Source organism: Mauremys mutica, chromosome 5 (assembly GCF_020497125.1).
Source record: "Mauremys mutica isolate MM-2020 ecotype Southern chromosome 5, ASM2049712v1, whole genome shotgun sequence".
Classification (NCBI taxonomy): domain Eukaryota; kingdom Metazoa; phylum Chordata; order Testudines; family Geoemydidae; genus Mauremys; species Mauremys mutica.
The window spans coordinates 138,069,972-138,095,363 of record NC_059076.1 but is presented as its reverse complement, the minus strand read 5'-3'; the positions used below and the strand labels follow the sequence as shown (position 1 = coordinate 138,095,363).

The 25,392-nt window shown below is 48.9% G+C and overlaps 1 protein-coding gene across 2 annotated transcripts; it reads left to right on the top strand.

The window, feature by feature from the left end:
• Window positions 1-5,385: 5,385 nt before the first annotated feature.
• CCT7 (chaperonin containing TCP1 subunit 7) lies at window positions 5,386-24,788 on the top strand. 2 transcript variants are annotated; one of them, XM_045018787.1, is made up of 12 exons: window positions 5,386-5,543; window positions 9,012-9,165; window positions 12,433-12,539; window positions 12,837-12,962; window positions 13,965-14,017; window positions 15,038-15,209; window positions 17,275-17,439; window positions 19,188-19,376; window positions 20,434-20,531; window positions 21,604-21,736; window positions 23,073-23,279; window positions 24,203-24,788. In XM_045018787.1, the coding sequence occupies exons 1-12, from the start codon at window positions 5,538-5,540 to the stop codon at window positions 24,425-24,427; spliced, it is 1,635 nt and encodes a 544-aa protein (XP_044874722.1). In that variant the 5' UTR covers window positions 5,386-5,537; the 3' UTR covers window positions 24,428-24,788. The 2 variants fall into 2 exon arrangements, with proteins under 2 accessions (XP_044874722.1, XP_044874721.1); XM_045018786.1 differs by lacking the exon at window positions 5,386-5,543 and having other exon boundaries at window positions 8,997-9,165.
• Window positions 24,789-25,392: the final 604 nt, after the last annotated feature.

Sequence of the window (25,392 nt, the reverse complement as noted above, 5' to 3'; positions counted from 1 at the left end):
GAACCATGTACTGTAATATGGTTTTTCAAATAGCACACCATTGCAGGAACTAGAAGCTAAGGCAAAAGTGGACAGACTGAAGCTCCAACTCATGAGAGTAAAGGAACAACAGGAACTGTATCATCCTGGACAGCCAGCTCCTCTCAACAGCAAAGATGGGGATAAAATCTATCCAGTTTGTAACAACGTTGGTATTTTGTTTGACTCTAAGCAGTTCTCTGTGTGTATCCAAATTTACCCCAACATTTCTGCCTTTTATGTAAATGTTTTTACTGTGAGCTCAGGTGAAGGTAACCCTATAACTTGTGCAGAGACTGTAAAAGTCAATGGTAAAATCTGTTTAGGGTAAATTACAGCTTCTAACATCACTCTTGTTAAAGCAGATCTTGTCAAAGAGGAAGATTACTTACAAAATAAGAGTGTGTATATTGTGATCCTCTATGTGTTTACTGTACGTGTGCCTTTAGCCAGAATCACTCTTGAATGGAATGGTGTTAAACATGAACTTATAGCTGATGTAAGGAAGCTATTGCCTAAGGATCTTTTGATTGGGGATGATATTAAAACATTGTTCAGTCAAGTTGATGACATAAACCAGTCAAAGGAAAGACATAATCCTGAACCTGTGTCTACTAGGGACAAGGATTTGCCTGTGGAGAGTTTCTCCAAATGTTTGTCTGAGGAAGATGGCTGCTTGTCTGTGCAAAGAAGCAGTGCGTATGTGGAAAAAATTTCTGAGTGTCTCTGATATCTCAGAAGTAAATCTGGCATTAGATAAGGCTCAGGAAGATGTTTCTCTGGAGCAAATTCAAATTGGTGGTCAGGTTAAAGCCCTAACTGAGGACGGAAGGGGACAGTCTTGGTGAGTGATAAATTGTTGGCTAGTAAAGCTTGGGGAAGTAAGTCTGACCCAGGTAAAAGTTATGTGCTTAAAGTAACTCAATGTAACAAGACACTATTTGTGGGAAACAGCAATTTATCTGTTAAGGGAGGGAAAGGCAAAGAGAGTTTAGATGAGCCTAGGCTGCCTTCTGAGCTGATGGCTTTGTCTAATCAGCAGTTTGGGAAAGCAAGGTTAGTGGAACATGAGTATCCCTACACCTTACCTGTTACCAGAGTGGAAAACTGTGATAGTGAAGGAAATGTGCCTGTGTCTGTTAAGGGTAATGACTTGCCTATGAAAGGAGCTACCCCGATCTCCAAGCAATTGTCCGTGAACAGCCATGTGTGCTGGGAGAAGGGAAATGATATCCCAAGCTGTGTGTCTGGTAAAGGGGAATGTTTCTCCAGCACTTTTCAGACAGAAGAAGCCTGTCAGCCTATGATGGTTACAAATGTATCAAGTATCAGAGGGGTAGCCGTGTTAGTCTGGTTCTGTAGAAGCAGCAAAGAATCCTGTGGCACCTTATAGACTAACAGAAGTTTTGCAGCATGAGCTTTCGTGGGTGAATACCCACTTCTTCGGATGCAAGCAGTGGAAATTTCCAGGGACAGGTGTGTATATATAAGCAAGCAAGAAGCAAGCTAGAGATAACGAGGTTAGATCAATCAGGGAGGATGGGGCCCTGTTCCAGCAGCTGAGGTGTGAAAACCAAGGGAGGAGAAACTGGTTCTGTAATTGGCAAGCCATTCACAGTCTTTGTTTAGTCCTAAGCTGATGGTGTTAAATTTGCAGATGAACTGGAGCTCAGCAGTTTCTCTTTGAAGTCTGGTCCTAAAGTTTTTTTGTTGTAGGATGGCCACCTTAAAATCTGCTATTGTGTGGCCAGGGAGGTTGAAGTGTTCTCCTACAGGTTTTTGTATATTGCCATTCCTAATGTCTGATTTGTGTCCATTTATCCTTTTCCTTAGAGACTGTCCAGTTTGGCCGATGTACATAGCAGAGGGGCATTGCTGGCATATGATGGCATATATTACATTGGTGGACGTGCAGGTGAATGAACCGGTGATGGTGTGGCTGATCTGGTTAGGTCCTGTGATGGTGTTGCTGGTGTAGATATGTGGGCAGAGTTGGCATCGAGGTTTGTTGCATGGGTTGGTTCCTGAGCTAGAGTTACTATGGTGCGGTGTGCAGTTGTTGGTGAGAATATGCTTCAGGTTGGCAGGTTGTCTGTGGGCGAGGACTGGCCTGCCACCCAAGGCCTGTGAAAGTGTGGGATCATTGTCCAGGATGGGTTGTAGATCCCTGATGATGCGTTGGAGGGGTTTGAGCTGGGGACTGTATGTGATGGCCAGTGGAGTCCTGTTGGTTTCTTTCTTGGGTTTGTCTTGCAGAAGGAGGTTTCTGGGTACACATCTGGCTCTGTTGATCTGTTTCCTTATTTCCTCGTGTGGGTACTGTAGTCTTGAGAATGCTTGGTGGAGATTTTCTAGGTGTTGGTCTCTGTCTGCGGGGTTAGAGCAGATACGGTTGTACCTCAGTGCTTGGCTGTAGACAATGGATCTTGTGGTGTGCCCGGGATGGAAGCTGGAGGCATGAAGGTAGGCATAGCGGTCGGTAGGTTTTCGGTATAGGGTGGTGTTAATGTGACCACCACTTATTTGCACCGTGGTGTCTAGGAAGTGGACCTCCCGTGTAGATAGGTCCAGGCTGAGGTTGATGGAGGGGTGGAAGCTGTTGAAATCATGGTGGAATTTTTCCAGAGTCTCCTTCCCATGGGTCCAGATGACGAAGATGTCATCAATGTAGCGTAGGTAGAGAAGGGGCGTGAGTGGACGGGAGCTGAGGAAGCGTTGTTCAGTTGACCCAGATTCTGGATACAACTAAAGCCCAAGAAGGAAGTGGTCCTGAATTTGTGTCTGCTAGGGATGATGACATTGTAACTACGTTGCATCCAGTTAATGTCATAAATAACTCCCAGAGACCAAGCGATTCTGGCGCTTCTATTTTGCCTGTTGCTAGTGTGTTGCTGGATAAAGATATGACAACCTTGTCTGATCGGGGCACAAGGAAAGCATGAAGGTAATTTAACTATGTTACCTACTGACAGTGTGAAAACTTGTAACAAGGAAAAGAATGCTTCTAATCTTGTGACTATAAGTCTAGCAGTTTACCTGAAAGGGGGGTTTGTGAAAATCCTCCTGATGGGACAGAGGTGATTCTGGATTTAAATGAAACCCAGAAAGAGTCTGTTGTTGCTCAGGAAAATGTTCCTTTAGAGCAAACCTGAGATGAAAAGGGTAAGGGCAGAATTTGTGTGAAAAATGAGTTGTTGCTTAGAAAGATTCCTGAAGAGAAAAATCTGCAGGGTAGTTTTTGCAAGTAGTTTGCTGCAACTGATGGGTGTGGAAGGGATTTGATTGAGTTAATTTAGGGTTTATCACTGTGTAGAGACAGCAACAGTTTGTTTGAGAGACTTGTTCCAGTTCCTAACTGCCAGAGTCTTTCTGAGGGTATGTCTACACTACAGGAGTAGTTCGATTCAACTTAAGTCGAATTTGTGGAATCGACCTTCCGAAGTCGAATTTGTGTATCCACACTAAGGACACTAATTCGACTTTGTGAGTCCACACTAACGGGGCAAGCATCAACTTTGGAAGTGGTGCACTGTGGGCAGCTATCCCACAGTTCCCGCAGTCCCTGCTGCCCATTGGAATGCTGGGTAGAGCCCCCAATGCCTGCTGGGGGAAAAAATGTGTCGAGGGTGGTTTTGGGTAACTGTCATCATTGAACCGTCAATCACGCCCTCCCTCCCTGAAAGCACCTGCGGGCAATCTGTTCGTGAACTTTTCTGGTCAGTGACAGCGCGGACGCCACAGCACTGCAAGCATGGAGCCCACTGCAGTTATGGCCGTTTTCACCTCCTCACACCTTATCGCCCACCTCTTCCACAGTCAGCTGCTGAGAAATCGGGCTACTTTTCAATGGTGCTGCAAGCACTGGTGGACCATAGGGGACGTTTTACCAACATCAACGTCGGGTGGCCGGGCAAGGTTCATGACGCGCATGTTTTCAGGAACTCTGCTCTGTTTAGATGCCTGCAGGAAGGTAGTTTCTTCCCGGACCACAAAATAACTGTTGGGGATGTGCAGATGCCTATAGTGATCCTGGATTCTGGTTTTGTTTTTTACAATTGTGATTTTAATGAGGCGATCACTATTGCTTCTCTTTCCGATTCTTCAGCCTGCTCCGCTCCCACTCAGCCCCTGACTACTACCTGCCTTCTCTGCACAGTATTTCACTAGCTTCACAACTACACCAGCCGTCCCAACCCAAGCCCTTCTCACTGCCTCAGGCTCCCCAGTAGTTTTGCTGTATGTACATTTGACATTTTTAAACCCTCCAAATCCCATCCCAGGCTGCATTTGAGTCACTGTCGTGGTAACTACATTGGTGCAAGCCTCTAATGAGGACGTACTACGCTCATGTAAAGAAGGCTCACACCAACACGGCTTAATCCAGTGCAAATTTCTCTAACACAGACAGGGAGTAGGTGCCCCCTCCCCCCGCCGCCTGTGACCCTCCACCATCAGACCCTCTAGTCTGGCCCATTTCTCTCCCTCTTGCTGCACTGGGGAACCCATCTACCTACTCCTCATTCACCAGCACCATTCCCCCACCTTGGCCCAGATATCACTGCTCCCACCCCACAGCGATGGGTGCTCTATATGGACTTGAATAGCAGATATTAGAAAAGTGAGCCCCACTAGTACTCCCCCCACACCTGCCGTGAGCCCCAGCAGTACTCCCCTCACCTGCCAGATAGTGAGCCCCACCAGTACTCCCCCACCTGCCAGATAGTGAGCCCCACCAGTACTCCCCCACCTGCCAGATAGTGAGCCCCACCAGTACTCCCCCCACACCTGCCGTGAGCCCCACCAGTACTCCCCTCACCTGCCGTGAGCCCCACCAGTACTCCCCCCACACCTGCCGTGAGCCCCACCAGTACTCCCCCCACACCTGCCGTGAGCCCCACCAGTACTCCCCCCACACCTGCCAGATAGTGAGCCCCACCAGTACTCCCCTCACCTGCCGGATAGTGAGCCCCACCAGTACTCCCCCCACACCTGCCGTGAGCCCCACCAGTACTCCCCTCACCTGCCAGATAGTGAGCCCCACCAGTACTCCCCCCCCCCCTGCCGTGAGCCCCACCAGTACTCCCCTCACCTGCCAGATAGTGAGCCCCACCAGTACTCCCCTCACCTGCCGGATAGTGAGCCCCACCAGTACTCCCCTCACCTGCCAGATAGTGAGCCCCACCAGTACTCCCCTCACCTGCCAGATAGTGAGCCCCACCAGTACTCCCCTCACCTGCCAGATAGTGAGCCCAACCAGTACTTCCCCCCCAGCTGCCAGATAGTGAGCTAGAAATGGCCCCTCCCCCGCAGGCTTGAATCTCTATGGTCATCTGAGGGAAGGAAGGGCCGCCGGTCAGAACCAGCCGCTGGCTCCCAACCATAGAGTTGGAGCAGGGAGGAACCGCCCGTTTCCTGTTAGAACTCCTCCCCCAGCCTCGGGAAGGTTCTGCGCGAACGCAGTGCATTGTGGGCCCTGCAACCGCCGCTGCTGGAGGAACCGTACGAGACGTTCCGTCAAAATGATGGTGAGTGGGATCGGCGCGGCCGGGTTTATCCGCCGCCATCCGCCCCGGGGATAGGCCTTCCCGGCCCGCCGGCGGCTCCCCTGCCCCCGCCGGGCTCTGGCCGGCCGGGATCAGCCGTTATTTGTGGGGGATGGCGGGCTTCAGCCGGAGCGGCGGGATCCGCAGCCGCCGCCCCGCCTCTCAGCACAGCCCGGCGGCAGTAAGGGCGAGGGGCGCTGCGGCCTGGTCCTGGAGCAGCCCATTGGGGGCTCCGGACAGCCTGGTTACGGTGGGCGAATGGTGGCCTCGCCGGGACTACCAGTCGCAGCAGGCAACGCGCGCGACGGTGCTTCCGAGTTGGGGGAGCCCGTGGCGCATTGCATGCTGGGGATTGTAGTGTGCAGGTCGAAACGGCGGGGACGGTGAAGGAAGCCTCTGGGTATTACAGCTATTAACCCTGTCCCTCTGGCTGCCCAAACCAGTGCATGCTGGGATCTGTAGTCCTCGGGCTGCCTCTCCCTCTTACAGCCGCGGGGCCCATGATTGCCCAGCTTGTCTGCGGTGGGCAAGGCGGAGCGTTGCATGTTGGGAGCCGTAGTCATTGTGGTCCCCACAGTTCTGTTGGTGATGGGCGTGGCTCACTTTGATTCTGACACCTGCTGTCCCCAAGGTGTTCAGACCGGGGGGTGCGCTGTAAAGCTCAAACCTGTCATCTTTGTGGAGGGCACTTCCCTCTGGCTAAGCTAAAGGCAGCCCTAGGAACGTGCAGGCAGAGACTGTTACAAAAGGATTTACATTGAACGTAAGAACAGCCCTACTGGGTCAGACCAAAGGTCCATCTAGTTCAGTCCCCTGTCTTCAGACAGTGGCCAATTCCAGGTGTCCCAAAGGGAATGAACAGAACAGGGAATCATCAAGTCATCCATCCCCTGTCACCCATTCTCAGCTTCTGGCAAAATGAGGCTGGGGACACCATCCCTGCCCATCCTGGCTAATAGCCACTGATGGACCTATCCTTCATGAATTTATCTAGTTATTTTTCTAATCCTGTTATAGTCTTGGCCTTCACAACATCCTCTGGCAAAGAGTTCCACAGGTTGACTGTGCGCTGTATGAAGAAATACTTCCTTTTGTTTGTTTTAAACCTGCTGCCTATTAATTTCATTTGGTGACTCCTAGTTATTGTGTTCTGAGAAGAGTAAATAACACTTCCTGATTTACTTTCTCCATATTGGTCATGATTTATAGACCTTTTCATATCACCCCTTAGTCATCTCTTTTCCAAGCTGAAAAGTCCCAATCTTATTATCTCTCCTCATAGGGAAGCCATTCCCTACCCCATACCATTTTTGTTGTCCTTTTCTGAACCTTTTCCAATTCCAATACATCTTTTTTGAGATAGGGTGACCACATCTGCACGCAGTATTATTACATTGCATATAACTTGATTTTCTTCAAAGGCAGAATAATTTGGTTTTCTATGTAAACTTCCATTTAGGGTTATTCTGACAGAGGTAGAAGATCTTTAGGGTTATTCTGACAGAGGTAGAAGATCCTTGTTTCTATTTCGCAACATATTCTTCAAACTTGAGTTGAGGGCATATATTTAATTTTCATGTAATCGTCCCCCCTGTTGTCCCACAGATCTTCAAAGGCAACATTGTAATTGTTTTGAATCACAGTGGTCTTGCCATAAAACGATTTATTGCCAATGGATCAATCTCTCACATTATGATCATAGTGTAAATATAATCATCACAATTGGTTAGGTGTTGGACTAGCTTCCTCTTTAAGTGATACCATTTTGCTCGGATTTTTCAAAGGTAGTGAGAGAGAGAGAAACTGGTTGCTGGCCAGCAGGGTGTAAAGGGTCAGTGGCATGGAACCAGCCTAGAGCATAGTGAGGAGCCATTGGCTGGATGTTACTGTGGCCTTTTAGAATCCCCCAGTCATTATCTTAAGAGCATAAGAATGGCCACATTGGTTCAGATGAATGGTCCATCTAGCTCAGTGTCTTGTCCCTTGCAGTGGCCAGAGCCAGATGCTTCAGAGAGAATGAACAGAACAGAGCAATGTTGAGTGATCCAGCCCCTGTCATCCATTCCCAGTTTTCTGGGGGGTTGCAAGGTTAGGGACATCTACAGCATGGGGTTGCATCCCTGACCATCGTCACTAATAGCTATTGATGGACCTGTCCTCCATGAACTTGCCTAATTTTATTGTTGTTGCCCTTGGTTATATCTTACCTGTAATTTTGACACTGGCCAGCCGTTTTCCCTGTCAGCCAGATGTGGGGGGACCCAAAATGTTCCTCAGGCTTTGTCTGCAGTACGGAATTCAGGGCTTGTCTGCATGTGATACGCTACAGCAACCCAGCTCCAGTGCTTCAATTAGATGTTACCCATGCCAATGTTAGGGGTTTTCCCATTGGCATAGGTAATCCACCTCCCCCAGAGGTGGTAGCTAGGTCCATGGAAGATTCTTCTAGTGCTTTCCACACAGGGACTTAGTTGGCTTAACTAAGCCCCTCCAGTGTAGATTTTTCACATCCCTGAGTGATGTTGTTATGCCCCAATTTTCTTGTGTAGGTCAGGCCTCATTATCTGCATTTCGGTTACCACCAACAATGGATACAGCTGTGCTGGTGGCAGCAGCAAAGCAAGAGTAGATGGGGCTCAGGTGTTCATACCATGGCGATGAAACATGTCTCTGCAAGTTTACATGACAAAGTGGTAGAAATGCCTTTGCCCCATCCACACTGCCTGCCTAGCATTTCAGCACTATTGACAGCTGTTGCAGTAGTATGGATGCTGTGTGTCTAGTGCAGAGTTGAAGCTGGAGGGTATTCATTTCATTGTGCTTCATGCTGTGGAAAGGGGAGGGGCCAGGAATTCAGCCTCTGAGGAGGGTTACAGAACATATCCACGGCAGGTAACCAGATTTAATGTTAACAGGATCTGCTCATTAACCTGCATTTGTTGAATTATGGTTGTATTCTAGAAGGAAATGGATCCTCACTGAGTCTAGGTTCTCCTTCATGTTAGTTGTATTTTTCAGACAAATCTAAATTAAGGTTGAATCCAGCTTGGTAATATAAAGGTTAAAAAAAACAAAAACAGCTTACAAGAGAAGTGAACTACATGCATTAGAAACTCAAGAAATTCAAGGTCAAGATTAAATTTAGAAGAAAAACCCTAAACAGCTGAAAAATATGGAAATCCTTAGTTCTGTGACATCCAATCTTCAGATTTATAGAGCTCAAGGCAGGGGTACACTGGTTTCAGCCTGATAGGAATTGCAAGCAGTGACACTCTAATACAATGAACTGATTTCCTAAATTGTTCCCATCAGGAAAAATGATTTATTGAATAATACTAATTAGCTGAGCTAGAAAGGTTAAAATATTGATATGCAGAGTTATTTTTAGGGTGACTAGTTGGCCTATTAAAATCTGAGCAAGGCATTGGCTAACGTATGTTGTCTTTTCAGCCCACACCAGTTATCTTGTTGAAGGAAGGCACAGATACCTCCCAAGGGATTCCTCAGCTTCTCAGTAACATCAGTGCTTGCCAGGTTATCGCAGAAGCTGTTCGCACCACCCTTGGCCCCCGGGGCATGGACAAACTTATTGTTGATGACAGAGGTAAGTATCATGACTTCCTAGTGCTGCCTCTTAACACTTCAGTGTTACCACATGTAAGGCGGTGGCTTTTGACTGACTAACAAATAACATCCCTGCATGATACAAGATAATGTTTTCACCTCTCTGAGCCAGAAGGCGGAGAAGCGATCTAAGATTGATAGTGCACCCTCTCGCCCCCGCCCCCCAATCAAACCACCAGTTAAACCCAGCATTCATAGACCTCATCATGCTTACCCCGTGCCCCCATTATCATTCCGACTCTCCGTTACACAATAGCTTTCAGTTCTAACAGAGACACTCCTTCTAGTGTACACATCTAATTCCTTGTGATCACACTCAAACTTAAAACCTTTACTCCAGCCTCAGCTAGTTTAAGGTATTTTAGTGACAGAAATTCCAATAGCATTAAAGGGATGTGTTGTTTATCCAGGAGACTGAGTTAAGGTAGCTCTTTTTTCTTTCTGTCTAAAAAGCACCCCAAACCTAGTTGCTCCTGACAGGGAGGTGCCATGGGGGCTAGAGCCTGTCATAGTGTAGCCCAAGTGTTGTGAAAGTTTTTGTCTCTCCAGTTCTGCTAGTGCTCCTCAAACCTGATCTACAAACATCTTTTCCTCATAGACTTTAAAGTCAGAAGGGACCATCATGATCATCTGGCACATCGCAGGCCACTGAAGCTCACCCACCCATTCCTGTAATAGACCCATAACCTCTGGCTGAGTTACTGAAGTCCTCAAGTCATGGTCTAAGCCAGGGGTGGGCAACCTTTTTGGAACGAGGGCCACATCGGGGTTGTGAAAAGTATGGAGGGCCGGGTAGGGAAGACTGTGCCTCCCCAAACAGCCTGCCCTGCCCCCTCCCACTTTCTGCTCCCTGACTGCCCCCCTCAGAGCCCCTGACCCATCCAACCCTCCTGCTCCTTGTCCCCTGACCACCTCCTCCTGGAACCCCCCACCCCCGACTGCCCCCAGGACCCCTCCCATCCAACCCCGTCCCCCAACCGCCCCCCTCCCCTCCCGGGACCTCCCCCCAGCCCTTTTCGGAATGCAGCCCTGCGGAGAGCTCAGGAGGAGCAGGGGCTGCCATGCAGCCGGACAGAAGTGGCTATTTCCCCTTCAAACCGCCGCTTGTCTCTGGCTGGCTGCCCGGTGCTCATCCTGAGTCCTCCGGTTGCGTTCCCCGTGCTCCCGCCACCCACACTGCTCCCCTGCCCCCGCAGTGCAGCCTCCCACCTCCCCACCCCCCGTGGGGGGTGCACCGATGCTGAGCTGCCCCCTGTTGTGGGGGGAGGGGACATGCCAGGGCACCCTGTCTTCACCCCTGAGCCGCGCCACCTGGCTGGAGCCAGCCATGCCATCGTGCTGCAGGCACGGTGAGCTGAAGCTGCAGGGGAGGGGCCGGGGGCTATGGGGCCAGGCAGGATAGTCTCGCGGGCCAGATGTGGCCTGCGGGCTGTGGTTTGCCCACCCCTGGTCTAAAAACTTCAAGTTACAGAGAATCCGCCATTTATACTAGTTTAAACCTGCAAGTGACCCGTGCTGCAGAGGAAGGCACAAAACCTCCAGGTATCTGCCAGTTTAACCTGGGGTGAAATACCTTCCTGACCCCAGATATGGCGAGGAGTTAGACCCTGAGCATGTGGGCAAGACCCACCAGCCAGACACTTGGGAAAGAATCCTCTGTAGTAACACAGAGCCCTCCCCATCCAGTGCCTCGTCACTGGCTGTTGGAGATACGTGCCTCTCTCGTTATGAACCTGGCTTCAGCCAGAGATGGCCTGCAGTGCTGAGTTGTGTGGCTCTTTATGGACGTGCAGGGCCTGAGCAGGGAGTGAACTGACATTGCTGAACGTATTTTCTCTTGTTTCACAACTAAGCCCAAGTGTCTGTGGTAGAGAGAGAGAGAGAGCCTGATGCGAGATCTGAGGCCTGAACCAGAGGCTGTGAACCGAAGTCAGGCAGTGTATTAAAGCGGATGCTAACAAGTTCACTGTCTAGTACATGAACTTGGCAAAGTTGCTGCTAGTGTACTAGGCACTGGATGTTTATGTAAATATATTCCAGCTAATACAGCCACATCCCAATCTAGTACAAGATAAGATGGCTTGACAAAATAACGAATAAGAATGTTTTGTCCAAAATATCAGGAGCAAGGGGAGGTAAAAAATAGAAGTTCTGAAATACATAAGGTGGTATGCAACTTGTTTATCTCAGTCTAGAAATGTTGGGGTACCTCACCGTAACTCTTTGTCCAACCGAGAGGGCCGCAGAAAATCCCACTGCTGACTGAGCTGAGTCCATTGTAATGAGCATGCATGTGTTTGTGTACCTGAGACATAGATCTAGGGAGCTAGTACTATGCTTCGTTGACAATAAACTTGGCCGAGCACCTTCTCCACTGAACCAAGTCTGTGGTCTGTCTTTGAGTAACATCTGAATGAGCAGACTGCATTATCTGCTGTTAGTAGTGATAACATTGGAGCTCCAAGGACTGAAGCGCTGGGCAGCCTGAACAGCGTTACTGAGGCAGCCTTCAACACTTAACAACAGTTTCCTTCTATGAAGAGTTATTGCATTAACCCACTGTGGCACTTAATAACCCAGCTTGCTCCATTGGTATAGAACCACATACAAAGAATAACCAAAGAATGGGAAGGAGAGTGAGGTGATGATATCAAGCAGGGTTGTTAGAGGCACTCTTACATCAAAATTCATGTTTTTTAAAAAAGGCTTAGCTACAGTAAGATTAAGACTGGCCACCTTTCAAGTCCATTTTGCTTTTCACCATTTATACTGTTTCCTTTTTTCTTAGCTTGGACTATTTCCTGTCCTTTTCATCTGATTTGTAGGCAGTAGTCAGTCACTTTCAGCCTGTGGGAATGTGGAAATACGGCAGTGATCATGGTGCAAATGCTGCTGAGGGACAGTCACTTGGCTGAAGAAAAGTTGTCTTTAATGAAGATTTAGGGCTTCATCCTCTGCTGATTGAAGTCAGTGGCAAAGCTCACGGTGCAGGAATCAGGCATTTAGAGACTTTATGGAAACCTTTCTATCCCAGCAAAAGCCAGGGGCCCAGCTTTTCCTGGAAAGGAAAATAGAGTGAAGCGTAGTGAGGCTTCCTGGTGTGTTAAACTAATAAAAACAATAATCTAACTGGCCTTGAGTTCTAAATAACACCCTCAAATGCTGGAGTTTACACCTGCCTTTGGAGCGGGAAGGCAGGTGTCTTCAGTCAGGAACTTTGGACATAACTCTTTTTCTAAAACCATAGGCAAAGCAACTATCTCGAATGATGGCGCCACAATCCTGAAACTTCTTGATGTCGTCCACCCTGCTGCTAAGACGTTAGTGGACATTGCCAAATCTCAGGATGCAGAGGTATGAATGTGAACAGCTGTGCTTCTGAAGCATAAACATAGGAGGACAGAGGAAGCATACTATGAAATGCCGGGATACCAAGTGAGGCCTTGTGTGTTGCTCAGGTCTCTGGAAGGCGCTGGCAGCATTAGTGTCTAAGTCACATGTCCATGTTTGCATTCACAGTATGTACACCTCATGCTTAGGGTGGGATGTCTTTCTGAAACTGCTGTACTTTTTGGGTTTGATGATCTTGTGCTAATGTAGAACCTTTAAGATGTGATAGTGATGTGAACAAACTGCGTTGTGGTGCTGCAGGTTGGCGATGGCACAACCTCTGTGACTATGCTGGCTGCAGAATTCCTGAAACAAGTGAAGCCCTACGTGGAGGAAGGTGTGCATCCTCAGATCATCATCCGAGCCTTCCGCACTGCAACCGAGTTGGTAGGGAAATGCATGGGCTAGTGGGGAGTCCATTTGGTACCACAAAATTGCATAGTTGTCTAGAATATCTTGGACAGTGATTCTGGCAAAAATCATCTCTAACGTGGATTGGGGCTGGGGAAGGTAGCATGAGCAGTAACAATCCCTTCCACCCCACTGCAAAATATCAGCTGGATTCCTTAAAACACAACCACAGCCAGTAAGCCTTTATGACTTGAGATCTCATCTCAGTTGTTACTACTAGGGACTTTATAATGGCGTCTTTCTTAGCCTGGCCGAATGTGGGAGAGCTGACTTAAAATGCCCAAAGACTGGCTCCAGTGTCCTGTCCCAGCAGTGTCAGAACAGTGTTTTGGAGGGAGCATCAGGGTATGTAGCCATTTAGAAAAGGAAGTGAACATAGTTTACTACCCCAGCCTCTGCGTCCATAGGAATTTTGCTCGCACTTAAAAGTGCGCTTGAGTTACACACGTGGCTTCAGCGTATCTCATCTGCTCCTAGATCTGGTTTCCTATCACTGCTTGTGCTGGCAGCAGTAAAGGCGTTCCAGTGACAGTATAGATCCTGGGTTTCTCACTGAGTAGCGATGTTTAAGGAGATGGTTCTTGATTACTGGTGGAAGCAGTAAAATAGCTGAAATACTTGGATAGGTCCATTAATGGCTATTAGCCACGATGGTCAGGGACGCAACCCCATGCTCTGGGTGTGTCTAAATCTCCAGCTGCCACAAGCTGGGACTGGACGACAGGATGGATCACTCAGAATTGCCCTGTTCTGTTCATTCCCTCTGAAGCATCTGGCTCTGGCCCCTGCCGGGTATAGGATACTGGGCTAGATGGACCATTGATCTGTCCCACTATGGCCATTCTTGTGTACTTAAAATATCAACTGCATCAAAAGTAGCAATGAAGGTTGAAATACAAATACAAGAATCTGCTAGAGGGCTGATCACATTCTTAAATGTGAGTCACTAATTTCAGCTACTGGCTTTTGTTTTGACAGGCTGTAAATAAGATCAAAGAGATTGCAGTGACAGTGAAGAAGGAAGATAAGGCGTAAGTTCCCATTTGAGTTTGAGAAGCCTGTATTGTGACTAGGTGGTATATCTACCCCAGGAAGTGCCTTGTTGATTCAGAGGCATTCTAAAGTTGTTTTTTTGCTGAACTTTATGTGGTCCTGGGTTGAAGATTCCAGGCCAAATTCAGATCTGGGATCAGTAGCTGCAGCCACAGCTAGATTTTGCTCTGAATTTGGAATCTGTAGGTCTGACTAAGAAGATGCTGTGCCCTCTCTCCAAGGCTGCTACTTCAGAAAAGTATCTAGGCCATTGGTTGCCAGCTTGGGTGCATAATGCTAGGCGCCTAAATGAATGGCCTGATTTTTCACACTGGGTACTGAACCACCTGCAGCTCCCACTGAAATCAGCAAGCGTCTTAGATGCTCAGCATGTCTCTGAAAATCAGGCCACTTACTATGTGCCTCGCTTTATGTAACCCTGTGGGCAGTTGTTGTCCCTAATGAACTGAGCTGCTCTAATGAGGAGGGAATGTTGCACACTGAATGGTTTTTATCGTTCCTACTGACTGTGGGGGAAGCCCTTGCACGTCCGTCAGTGGATGCAAAATACAGTAGCTCTGGAAACTGTTAGTAAACACAGCAGTGAGTTCAGGTCCCTCCTGAGTTCTGTTTCCTGCCCTCTTACAACCTCTAACAAGTAGCGTAAGCCAGGGGTTTCAAAATGGCCTCTAGTTTGGGTGTCCCATTTGAGATCCTTGGGGTCTGTGTTTCAGAACAGCTGAATGCTGGTGGCTTCCGTGGACTTTGGTTGGAGTTGTGGGTGCTGAGGTGAACCCATGGTGGCTGAGGCGGAGCTCTGTAAATTAGAGAGGCCCTTTCTGAAAATTTGGACCTTAAACGCTGTGTGCCTCCGTTTCCCTCTCTGTAAAAGGAGGCTAATGCTTCCTCATTTGGGTTGAAGGGGGGAGTGAGGCTTAAGAAATGCATATGAAATGCTTTGCGATCTGGCAAAGGGCACTAAGACATGTGCAAGCTGTGACTTTTCTTTTCTCTTGCAGCGAGCAAAGAAGGCTGCTGGAGAAATGTGCAGCCACAGCCCTCAACTCCAAGCTGATCTCCCAGCAGAAGGACTTCTTCTCCCGGATGGTGGTAGATGCCGTCATGATGCTTGATGAGTTGTTGCAGCTCAAAATGATTGGAATAAAGAAGGTGCAGGGAGGTGCCCTAGAAGTAAGTTCTGTCTAAGGCTCCTGTTAGCACAGAGGAGTTCTTAGGGTTTGTCTACACAGCAAAGAAAACCCCATGGCTGGCCTGTGCACATCCCCTACAGCCCTAATCATTTGCTCCTACTCTTGGGCGTGAAAACCCTGGCACAGACATCCCGCCCACTGGCCAATGGTTCCTTGTTTTGCCTTCTCTCTGTAATTCCCCACTTTAGTTCGCAAACAGGCAGGAGTGGGTAGGGTTGTGTTTCTGTGCACACCAACCGTCCAGATCCTCTGCAGCGCTGCCCTTTGTACAAAGCAGGGGTGTAGTGCTATCACTGGTGGTGGTGGCTTCTGTGTTTCTAGCTTTCACTACACCCGCTTCATGCGGGGATGAAGGACTCCACAAGGCAGCGGAGAAGTCGGATCTTCAGCCCTTATCCAGGTGGTAGTTCTTAGTTACTTCTGGAAGCAAAGAAATGTAACATCCTTGCTTACATACTGCAAGGGGACTCATCCTGAATTGGCCAGAGGGAATGGACTGTATGAGCTGCGAAGGGTTATCCATTTCCATTTGTTTGCCTAGGTTCTTATACGGTGCCCACCACCATGGTATCTGACCACCTGTGGTACATAGTATTAAACCTACGTACCTCAATAGAAAACAGTTCCTGGGGTAAGGGCCAGTTGGTGCTGTTTCAGTCTCTTTTATATCTTAATCCCATGTAGATGGTGGGTTAGGTGGCATATCTCCACTGAAAATTGGAGCCTGTACTAGTCTCTAGTGAGTGAATTGTTATTCTGTGGTTGGTTGTTTCTGCCTGTAAATACTTCACACAAACATTTCCATGGAGGAAAGAGATGATCACTACGCCATTATCTTACCCAGACAGGTAATGTAGTCAATCGAAATTGGTTCTGCATGCACCCAGTCATAACTGAGGATCTGCTAGCATTTCAGAGAGTCACCGGCTGATTTCAGATGGGAGAGACCATCCTATTTCCTTACTTTCTAAGGAAAATCAGTTCAGCTGTTTCTGGCAGGAGCTACAGAGAATGGAAGCTAGTTTTGTCAGATGCTGTTTGCCCTTGAATGTGGTTTTGAACAGTTTTGAGGATAGTTCCCCCCCCCCCCCCCCCCCGATTGCCGTTTTGATGTGTTTAGCAGGGCAGGTCTTTGAGCCTGAGGATAGTGCAGCATCCTGCTTTCCAGGGTGTCGGTTGAACTCTTGAGCTTACTCCTCATCCAGGCTGTGTGGAGATTTTGGGTCACCTTGGGGGCCATGCTCATGTACCCTAGGGAAGGCCTTTGTGGCTTTGGCAGCTCCTCCTGGTCACAATGGACGTGCTGCGTCTGGGTTCTGGATGCTCAGGATAGGAGCTGCCAGCATGTTTGCTGAGTTTGGGGTGACTCAAGGGCTGGAGCTGTGCCCTGACTCCTCCCAGAGGGCCGGAGAAGGGAGTGCTGTGAAAGGAAACTGGCATTTTCTGAAGGCCTGGTGCAGAAGCCTCCTTGAGACTGTACTTTCCTGGGGTAGCTGACCCTGCAGGGAAGCCTGCCTGGGAGAAGTCCACATGGCACCTAGTGGGTTGTTAGAAAGATGTAGTATAGGGAAAGAATGTGACTTTGCCTTTTCTCCAACATGGAGTGTTAAAAAGATTCCCCCCTAGGGGGCAGCGTTGGGCAAGCCAGTGTCATGTGCATAGCAGCTCCCATCCCGAGCTTGCTGTAATCTAGAATAAGGCAAGAGATCAAGTTTAGGGAGGTGGTTGAGCAGGGGGTAGGCATCTTCAAAGGGTACAAATGGGAAAGGCATCAGAGAGAGACTGGAGAGCGCTGTCTGTTGAGCCTGAGTTTTGTATAGTGCCTTTTGCGATGGTGCCGTGTGTGCTGATGGGAGAGGGTGGTTTTCTGGGCAGAGGAGATAAATGTCTGCCACGTGTGTTCTGTAAGGGTGGGTTAACCAGAAGAAACAGCTGTCGTAGGGTAAATGGCACTTTGCTTTCACTGATTCTGAAGCAGGGAGTCCTCCTGCAGGAGCTCGTTAACCCTGCCTGGCTAACCCCAACATCAACCCCCCTTCTTTCAGGAGTCCCAGCTGGTGGCTGGAGTTGCCTTTAAGAAAACGTTCTCTTACGCCGGGTTTGAGATGCAGCCGAAAAAGTACGAGTCCCCCAAGATCGCTCTGCTGAACATCGAGCTAGAGCTCAAAGCCGAGAAAGACAATGCTGAAGTGAGAGTCAACAACGTGAAGGTAAGAGCTGAAAGGAAAGATCAGGACCAAAACGAACGTGCACTTCCAGTGCAGAATGAGGCTTCTCTGATTATTTCGGCGCCTCTTCTAAACCTTCTGGTGGAGGAGAGCTGCTGTTCCCTCTTGGATGGGGTTGGCCTGTTGCCCTTCCACATGTAACTATCGCTGCACTGTGTATCCTTGTCTAACCAGCTCGGATTGATATGCATCATTGGCCTTATTTAAGGTCCATGTACCTGGGCAGGCTGTTCCAATTGAAACCTAGTGTGCCATCCCCCAGCTGAGTTATCCCTGGCCAGTATGAAAAGGACAGTACCACTATGCTTTTCTCTACCCTAGTAATTCCCAAACTTGTTCATGCCACGTCCCCTTTGGACTCATCTCTGTTAATGTGACCCCCCCAGGAGTCTGAGATAGAGCCGTGACCCAAACCCAACGGGACCTGACAACCTGTATAAGGTCAGGCCAGAAAACAACGAACTCCTTGGGCTGGGCTGGGCTCTCCCCTGGCTGCCCCTGGGATTGGTGAAGCAGCAGCTGTGAGCCCCATTCCTGCTAGTCGATGCCACCTCGCTGCACTGCCCTGTGCCTGCTGCGGAGCGACTGTGCTGATGAGCCAGCCCTGTCCCCGCACAGTGGCCACGGTACAGTGAGGCAGTGGTAGCCAGGACACACAGCCGCCCCAGGCTGTGCAGCGTGCACATCTTGTGACACCCTAGCCCATGACTCCTGCTGCATCTATTCCAGTGACCGGCCCTCTCGATAAACCGGAACTGAGCAGTGTCCTAAGTGCTGGTTTTCATACATGTGTGGAAGTCACTGAAGCGTCACACAGTGCATTGAAACAAGGTGAAGCTTTTAGCCACTGGCCATGTGTAGCTTCTGATAATACAGAAGCCGTACACCTTGGCCCCCTCATCACATGGGAGGAAGCTCCAGGAAAACTACTGGCAGCCAGTGTTAGGGCTGAGAGTTTAATTTAGGGCTGAGTTCCTGTTTTTTGGTTCCCACAGCAATCGTGGTCACTCAAGATCGTCTTGCATTTTATGCAGGAATGGAGGGGTTAATCTTGGTGTCTTGGCCATGTTACAGTCTGGGTAATTACTCAGTTCCCCATAAATTCTCCAGGCCATCCCAGCAAATAAATGGTTTTCTTCACTTTTCTGTCCTGAGTGGTTCTATAGCGTTGCTGTGCCCGGTTTAAATCCTTGCCACCCAGCAGTGGCTGCATTTTAGTGATGGCTGGAGTGACTCTCTTGTGTCTGGTTTGTGAAGTGTGAGCACTGTGGAAAAGCACAGGATAAATATCAGTCGCTATCTGCATTCTCTGTTGTAGTGTATTCTCTATTAGTTCCTTGAGCTAACTGCATTAGACAGTCTCCTCTCCTTCCTATAAATAACACTCCGATATTTGTACAACCCTTCCTGTCTCCTCCCCATTAATCACCGGTTATCAAGATACATTGAGCTGTCACTGTCTTCCTGTTAGTTCCTCCAATCCCTTTATCTGTTAGTCATGCTGCTGCTTTGAGCTTTGTAACTTTCTCTGTGTCTCCTTATAAAAATGAGTGACCTAAAATTGCCTGTGAGCGTGTAAAAGCGAACACCTGTCCAAGGCTGTATCAAGTGGTATCATCGCTGCCTTTTGTCTCACAAGGGATCTCCCTGTGCCGGTCACCTGCAATGGCATCTGTCGTTCTTTGTAATGAAACTGCATTGCAAGCTCGTCTCTGATTCTTTTCCACTAGGATTACCAGGCCATTGTGGATGCAGAGTGGAGCATCTTGTATGACAAATTAGACAAAATCCATAAGTCGGGAGCCAAAGTTGTCTTGTCCAAACTTCCAATTGGTGACGTAGCTACTCAGTACTTTGCAGACAGGGACATGTTTTGTGCTGGTCGAGTTCCGGAAGAGGATCTCAAAAGGACTATGATGGTAACTTTGATTTTTATTTATTTATTTATTTATTTTTTTTAGTAAAGGGTTTAGATTTGCTATTAATCCTTCAAGGCTTTTTTCACTCCCTCTCTGCCCTGTACTGAACTGTAAGCCAGTGGTTCTCAACCCAGGGTATGTGAGTACCCCCTGGGGGTACTTCCAGGGGGTACTCAACTCATTTAGATCAGTGTTTCTCAACCTGGGGTTGCAGCCCCCAGAGGGGTCATGGAACAGGTTTGGGGAGGTTGCAAGCGGGGGGGAATGCCTGGGGTTGCCTGTCTGCTGGCCAGATCACTCATAAAGCACTGCACTAACAACGCAGATGGCATGAGGAAAGGGACATTACGAGTGACGATTTAAAAATATCTTGTAAACCATTTGATGCTTTGCTGATACCCGGAGGAGCATATTAAAAGCTGTACTGTACGGGGGATTGTGCCGTAGTGGTTGGACTGGGACTCCTGCAGTCTTTTTGCTGACTTTACTGCAGTCATTTGGTGGCTTTGAGCAAGTCACTCAGGCTGGGATTTTCAAAGGAGCCTGAGGGAGTTAGGTGCCCACATCCGAGTGGGAGTTCAGTGCCCTTCTTACACTTTCTTCACCTGTACCTCAGTTTATCCATCTGTAAATGGGTGAGATATTTATCCTATGTCACTTGACTGGTGTCTGCAAAGCACAGAGATCCTTTTGGCAGAGGAGCTTGTAAGCCCAGTGTGCTCTGTGTACTGCTTCAGCCTGCTCTGCACCCAGTGTTTGTGCCAGTCGTTTGTGAGGAGGGGGGGTTAACTGATTTGGTTACGCTGGTGGAACAGTCAGGTTTTCCGAGCCCTTCGTTTAGGGGCTGTGCTGCTCCTGGCTGGCATTTCTGGTCTTAAGCCTTCCCCTGGGGGTGGCTACAGCCCAGGCTGCTCCGTGCCTGAGAGTAGCAGATCAGTCATGCCAACCAGTTACAAGGCTCTGTGACTGTGCTGCCAGTGCAGAACAGTAACCTGCTGTCTGGGCGTGTCCCTCTGCTGTTACACTAAAGCCACCTTGTCTCTTCTGTACGTTGCAGGCCTGTGGTGGGTCTATTCAGACAAGCGTTAATGCCCTGACAGATGATGTTCTGGGACGGTGTGAACTCTTCGAGGAGGCCCAGATTGGAGGAGAGAGGTAAATATACTGTAGCTTGAACTGTTCAGTGTAACGTGGCACTTCAATTTGTGTTGGAATGTTACTGTTGTAACAGTAACATTTCTGGCAGGTAAAGTGCTAACCTGGTGAAATCTCAGCATGTTCGAGTATCTCTCCATGTTTTGTCTTGATGTCTGGCCAAGGGTATCACACCTCCTCACGCTTCTCGAGGGCCAGTGCACTTAATGTAGTGTCTTGTACGTACATAGTGACTTTCATCCTAAAGGATCCTGCAGCGATGTGCAAAAGTATATAGGCATCCCTTCATCCGTCACCAAAATGTAGCCTCTTCTGGGGTTGAGTGGGGCAGCTGTGTTAACACCCCACAGCAACATTGTACATCAGCTAGTACAAATGAAGCTTAATACCGTACCTCAGTGGATTTTCAGCTTTTTCATCCTGTGGCCCATCTCGAAGGGGAGGGCCCCTTGGGGACCAACTCCCAACATCCTAACCCTTCTGGCTGTTTGTTTCTCCCCACTTTGTCCTGTGGGGCCCCAGGAAAATCTCCCCAGATAACTGCTTCAGCACAGACTCGGGCGGGAGGGAGTACTGGGTGTTCGCAGGAGAATTTGCATCCCATTCATAGACTAATCTGGCCCTCCCCTGTTTCACTGGAGATTCGACAGGGTCACAGTACAAGTTAGAAGGGCTGCAGATATGTGTTCAGCTTTGGAAGGGAATATCTCTCTTGCCAGATCACCCACAAAGCACCTTTCGAAGCTGTCTAAGGACTTGTCTAGATGAACACTTAGTTTGCAGCAGGTTGGGAGGTAAGTCTGCCGCGCGCTAGCCTGCTGCACGTCGTTTGGCTGTGTGTTAACAGTGCTCTGGTGTGTTTTGATCGCTCCCGTTTCCACGCACGCGATGTCAGAACGCATTACAGAACCGTTAGCATGTGACAGCGGGGTCTGCAGCCAGTCAGTGCGTGGCAGGCTAGCGCCGGGTAGACTTACACCCCGGCTTGCTGCAAACCACGTGTTTGTTAGATGAGCCCCAGGTGCTGGTTATCGTGGCAGTGCTAACCCTTGACATGCTCTGCTCTCGGCAGGTACAACTTCTTCACAGGCTGTCCAAAGGCCAAGACGTGCACGCTCCTGTTGCGAGGAGGTGCAGAGCAGTTTATGGAAGAGACTGAGCGGTCCCTGCATGATGCCATCATGATAGTCAGGAGAGCAATCAAGGTATGGAGGAGCTGGTTACATTTGCCATAGCCTAGGGTTTTTGTTTGAAAGGCCCTCGCAGCCTGTCTAGGACCCGAAACTTAGCAAGGAGGTAAATCCCGTGCAGCACCTGGGGCGGAGGGATGTTTTGGGAAAGGTGTGGGGCAAGGAAAACGTGAACGTGTTTGTTCAGGGGCGGAAGGATCCTGCCATCTCAGGAGAAGCAGTACTGTGGGTCTCCACTCCCACAGTGCAGTGAACGGAAAGCTGGCCAGTGTCGAAAGGGCAGTTTCCAAAGTAACACAGGCCCCTGGAAGCCAGCCACCCTTGAACACTGTCTGGCGTTCTCCTCTAGCACAGCCCTGGAGGCTAGAACTGCCCTCTGACCAAATGGGCCGTGTATGCGCTAACCCCAGTCAGCTGAGTGATGAGGAATCCCCGGGAGTGCAGAATGGCTCTTCCATTTGGTTCGGATGGTGCTTTAGCAGAGTACCCCTGACACACTTGCCTGCTTCTCTCTCATCTTTCTTCAAGGATTTTTTCACTCCCGCCCTGCCCTGCACTGGACGTAAGCCATCGGCCCTCTCCTTGAAACGCATCCTGGTGGCTCTCCAAGCAGCTAGCCAACTGATATGAGTCAGGGCTAGGGGCACTGGGACAGTGATATTTATCTGTATCTGCGTGTCTGTCATCCCTCTCCCCCCCTTCATGTGCTTGTCATCGTTGATAGCTTGTGGGCATTTCTGGATAGCATCTAGCTACCCCTGTGTTAGTATACTTTGAGGTAAGGCGTTCTCAGAGCACAGGTGCCTTGTGGGACATAAGAGGAAACAGTTTAGGATTTTGAACCATTTGCTTCTAGCAAAGACGCCTCAATTTGCCATTTACTGAAGGAAATGTCAGGAGAAATAGCTGGTAGCGGCGCTCAGCAGCAAAGCAATTGCTTAGCAGAAGCAGCACTTCAGGCTTGTGCCACCTCTTTGACCACGTGATGGAAGTGAAAGTAACTTCATTCACTACTAGTCTGGTCTGTGTCTGGCCTGAGAGAACGTGGAGCTGGAGAAAAGGCACCCATTTATGTCAGTAGCAGGGTAAGCTCCCCTTCCAGAGCCTCTCCTCCTACACCTGGAGGAGCCTCTGGCCCTCTGCAGAAATTACCTGTAAAGCTGACTGGTTGTCCTGACGGTGGTGGTGGCTTGCGTGATGTCGACACTCCAGATCCAGAGATGTCATCAACCAGATCTGTGACAGGTTAATTGTGTGTCCTGGGCTTTCTCCTCTATTCGGTAACTAGTTTCAGTGTAATCGTTGTATTTGGAGAAAGGTAATGGAATGTTTTACTCTTGCTCCGTTTCAGAACGACTCCGTTGTTGCTGGCGGTGGTGCTATAGAGATGGAACTTTCGAAATACCTCCGGGACTACTCCAGGACCATTCCAGGCAAACAGCAGTTGCTGATAGGCGCTTATGCTAAAGCCCTTGAGATCATTCCACGCCAGCTCTGTGACAATGCCGGGTTTGATGCCACCAACATTCTGAACAAACTGAGAGCCAAACATGCCCAGGTGGGCTCGCCCCCTTGAACGAACGTGTTTCCGGGGAACCGATAACTGTGAATTTCTGAAGCATGCAGAACAGAGCAATAATACAGCTGTAACTGTCTCAGTTGCTGCCTCTTTGATTAAGTTCTGTGGTTTGTTTTCACATGTGATGAGGAATCTGCTGCTGGTTATAAAGAGAAACTGTTTTCCTTCTGATTGCAGCTGTGGGGTGACTTTTTTAGAGTTGCTCTTGGGGTTTTGATTTGCTTTTTGAAAAGGCATCGCTTGTCAGGAGAGAGTCTATTTTAAACCTTCAAGTGATGGAGTATAAAAGTTGATAGTGCTTTTCCAATGAAATGCAAACCTGGCCAGGTTCCAGTTCAGACAATTATATGTTGCCTCCTTAAGTGCCCCTGGAACGTTCCCTCGACTGCAGTATTGCACTTCCCTTCCTAGCAAAGAGTTGGGCAGTGTTTGTGATCTTTGCCGTGTCCCACCCCAGAGATGACTGCATCTAAGCAGTGTTAGCTAGGAGGTTGATAGTGAGGGAGAGTTTGTAAAATGCTATATAAAAGGTAAGCGATTGCACCTTTTCGTTAGGAAAGATGCAGTCTGAACCCAGGGCTAGGAGCTGGCAATTCCTGAGATCTGGGTTGGGTGTGGGGGGCACTTGGATCGCTCTCTGTTGGCTTCTCAGTACATTAAGTGGTGTGAATGCCAGAGACAGTGTGGGGCATAGTTAATGGTTTATAATGCAATTGGCAGATGGAAAGTGTTAAGAGCTAATACTTCCCTCAAGCAAGACTCTTTCTGATTGCAAGTGAGGTTAATGAGGAGGAGAATTGCTGTCCCCTGCTGCATGTTAGCACATAGGAGCTGTCTCTCTTCTCCCTGTCTTGTCTACATTTTGCTGCGTAACTGACCCTTCCTCCTGCTGTCTTCCGCAGGGAGGTATGTGGTACGGCGTGGACGTGAACAACGAAGATATCGCTGATAATTTTGAAGCCTACGTGTGGGAGCCGGCCATTGTGCGCATCAACGCTCTGACGGCGGCGTCTGAGGCTGCTTGCCTTATCGTGTCCGTAGATGAAACCATCAAGAATCCCCGGTCTACAGTAGACGCCGCTCCTGGTGGGCGGGGCAGAGGAAGGGGGAGGCCACACAACCACTGAGAACGTGTCTTTGTCAACGTCCTATGACGTGGGGCCCAGGGACGACACCGGTGGCTACTGTCTACTAAAATATCCCAGTTTAAAAAAGAATTGATGCCGAGCGTCTCCTAGTTTACAAACCATTTACCACCTGGCTACTTGACGGGTTTACAGCCAACTGAGAAACCAAATCGGAGTCGATAGCAGCAGCCTCTTGTGGAACCCTGGTCTCCGTGTCTTCTAGGTCCCACTCTAGGCTCTTGTTGTCCTTCCATTATGGAACTCCGCGCAGTGTTGGCATGTGGCAGTTCGTGATTGTATTTATTGGTTTTTCTATTAGAGTTTTGAACCGAGACACAAACACAATAAATAGTTACAAGCACCTTGTGGCTAGCTGCAGATTCTCTTGTTTTTCTCTGATTAGAATCTGCTTCGATGGGGAAACACCCAGGGTGGTTGTAGGATTCTTAAAACAGCCTCTGTTTCTGTGAAACACTGTCAGCTGTGTCCTTTAGCTGGCAGGATCTGGGGCAGACCTGCTTAGATGCTTTGCCTCAGAAGGCAAATCTCCTATTTTGTTTGTTTGTCTCTCAGAGCACTCCCAGACTGCGTAATGAGCTTTATTTGCCTGAGTTTAGTAACCCATGAGATCCTCTGTTCAATGAAACCCCATTTAAGGTAAATGCTGTTGCTGATCCTGTCCTCGAAGCCTGTCTGATTGCCATTGGAAAGCTGTAAAGTGCACCTGGCGCCTTCCCTCCCATCTCTGCTGCATGATAATTGTGGGTACTTGAGTTTCCATCAAGGAGTAATGGGGTTGGAGAGGCTGGGAACCAGGGCAGTTATGTACTAGATCACGGTATAATGAGCATGGCCCTTCCCGTGCAGGCTAACGACTTTCCTTCATGCGCCTGGCAAGCCTGGATGACTTGTCAAACTGATAAACAAGGTGGTGGTGGTGTGAGGTTTTTCCAGGCTGTTGTTTA